This window comes from Crocuta crocuta, unplaced genomic scaffold (assembly GCF_008692635.1).
Source record: "Crocuta crocuta isolate KB4526 unplaced genomic scaffold, BGI_CrCroc_1.0 scaffold431, whole genome shotgun sequence".
Taxonomy (NCBI): Eukaryota; Metazoa; Chordata; class Mammalia; order Carnivora; family Hyaenidae; genus Crocuta; species Crocuta crocuta.
Window position 1 is genome coordinate 2014531 of NW_027528859.1, and position 2565 is coordinate 2017095.

The following is a 2565-nucleotide window of genomic DNA, read 5'->3' on the forward strand; positions in this document are numbered from 1 at the left end:
GGGGGTCAGTGAGGCTTGTCCTGCCTCTGCTTCGTCCCCCAGAAGATGTGGACAGCAGAGCACAGCCGGAATAGCCACTGTGGGACTGGGGGAGGGGGGACCCACACACGAAGGAACCAGCACAAAGCAGGCTTCAGCAGCAATGCATTCTTTCCCTCACTCAGCATCTGCTTCCTGGGCTTCTGGCTCCCCCATTTTAAAAGGAATCTTTAAAAAAATAAATCGGTCTGGGGGCACCTGGCTGGCTCCGTTGGTGGAGCATGCAATTCTTGTAGGTCTGGGCCCCCATGTGGGTGTAGAGATTACTCAAAAATAAATAAAGAAATAGAATGTTAAATAAATAGATAAAATCGGCAAGTGTGTGAGATAGCACACTTAGAGAAAAGGAGAGAAAAGCGACCATGGTAGTATAAATAATACCAATTACAAAATGGCCTTTAACTTGCCCTTGTTACAGGACACTTTGGTTTACAAAATGCTTTGTACAGCACTATGGTTATCCTCTCATTTCATCTGGGTACAAACCCTATGAGGTGGTGTTATCATTACTCCCATGTCACACGTAGTGACACGGAGGCCTGGAGAGGTGAAGTGACTTGCCCAAAATCACACAGCCAATGGAGAGCAGAGGATTCCGGATCCTCCAGCCTCGCGCCCAGCCCCCCTTCCACCAGCCGGCATCGTACTGCCTTACTAAGTCAGACCTGAGAGCAGAAGCCCTCAGTGTGATAGGAAGTGGCTCATGCAGCTTTGGATGCCCTGAGCTGCAGTGATGGAGTCAGAGGGAAGAGGGGCCTTTAGGGAAAGGCCTCTTGGAAGGGCCTGGACCAGAGCCGAAGGCTCTGAAAAGTCAGCAGTCTTGGTCAGCTCCTCCCCTCCAGCCCTGCGCACACCACCATTCTGCCTGGCATTCCGTCCTCACCTCCTCCTCAACCTGCCCTCCCCATAGGCCCCCCAGGAAGGCTAAAGCCTTCAGATCACCTTGGCTGTCTACCTTGTCCATTTCTGTTAGGAGATGATATATTGGTTAGGAGTAGAGCTGCAAGTGACAGAAAACCCTTTAAAGATAGTCAGCTTCCTTCTTTAGATAAGCAATCTCGGGCTGGTGGGGGCTCCCAGAATCTCCGCTCCTTGGAATTTTATCAGACAGCGCTCACGTTGCAGTCTAAGATGACTCTTTGGGTCTAAGATGGCTGCTCAAGCGCCACCCATCACACTCCACTCCATCTACTAGGAAGGAGGAAAAGGAACACCATTTCCCTGAATAGATACTTCCCAGAACCTGTACACACCACCTCCACCTACATGGCACTGTCCTGAACCTATCATATACCTGCAGCCACTTTCAAGGACAGTTAGGAAATGCATTTTCCATTCTGAGTGACTTTGTGCATTGGGAGGTTAATAGAAGTCCCAGACACAGAGGCTCTGGCTTGTTTAACAGTAAAAAAAAAGACTGAACTTCTAAAAACAATCCACTTTTGCCACTATATTACTGTGTGGCCTTGGACAAGCCCCTTCCTCCTCTCTGGGCCTCAAAGCTCTCTCTAGAGTAAGGGGAGGTGGTCAAGATCCCGTCTGGCAACCCTTGCCACCGCGGCCTCCTGTATGTGACTCAGCAGTGGGGCGAACCAGACGCTGTAACACCCCACTCTGCATTTCCTCAGCAGGACTCCCCTCGGGGCCACCAGTGGAGACCGAAGGTGACATCCAGAAGACCTGGCCCGTGGCAGGGCCTCCGGCCCCCCTTCTCCGACTGGCAGGTGTGTGCTAACGTGCTAATGATACTTACCCTTTCCACTCACCATTCCAGTTGTTTGGGTGCTTCCTGGCTTGGGAGACGCGCAACGTCAGCATCCCCGCCCTCAACGACAGCAAGTACATCGGGATGAGCGTCTACAACGTGGGGATCATGTGCATCATCGGGGCCGCCGTCTCCTTCCTGACCCGAGACCAGCCCAACGTGCAGTTCTGCATTGTCGCCCTGGTCATCATCTTCTGCAGCACCATCACCCTCTGCCTGGTGTTTGTGCCCAAGGTACAGCCCGCCCTCTGCACCTGCCCCCCAGCCTCTGGTCTCTGTCTAGGTCTCGGCCCCGGGGGCACCTGCTCTCCTCTGCTTCCCGGCTGTTGTATGCTTTCTCTGCTTGTGATGATCATGGAACGTTTGGAAAATGCAAATGAGTAAAAACCATATTTTCCAGAAATCCCAGAGAGTTGCACCACCCAAAAACAATCACTGTTAATGTTTTGTTTTAGTTTTTTTACTAAAAACTATATATTTTTATGTGTTTCTTTCCAGTCTTTTTTTATAAGTGTTTCTTTTTTTTTTTTTATGTTTTATTTATTTTTGAGAGAGAGAGCAGGGGAGGGTCAGAGAGAGAGGAAGACACAGAGCAGGCTCCAGGCTCTGAGCTGTCAGCACAGAGTCTAACGCAGGGCTCAAACTCAAGAACCACGAAATCTTGAGCTGAGCCGAAGTCGGACACTTAACCAACTGAGCCACCCAGGTGCCCCCCCTCCCTCCCCTACCCCCCCCTCCTTTCCAGTCTTTTTTAAATGGTT

The 2565-nt window shown here is 50.9% G+C and overlaps 1 protein-coding gene across 1 annotated transcript in view; it reads left to right on the forward strand.

Moving 5' to 3' along the window:
• GABBR2 (gamma-aminobutyric acid type B receptor subunit 2) overlaps nucleotides 1-2565 on the forward strand; it is a 351725-nt gene that overhangs the window by 336016 nt on the left and 13144 nt on the right. The window contains exon 20 of the mRNA XM_077756059.1: nucleotides 1814-2038. Within this exon, the coding sequence (XP_077612185.1) occupies nucleotides 1814-2038 (225 nt within the window). The remainder of the gene's footprint in view (nucleotides 1-1813; nucleotides 2039-2565) is intronic.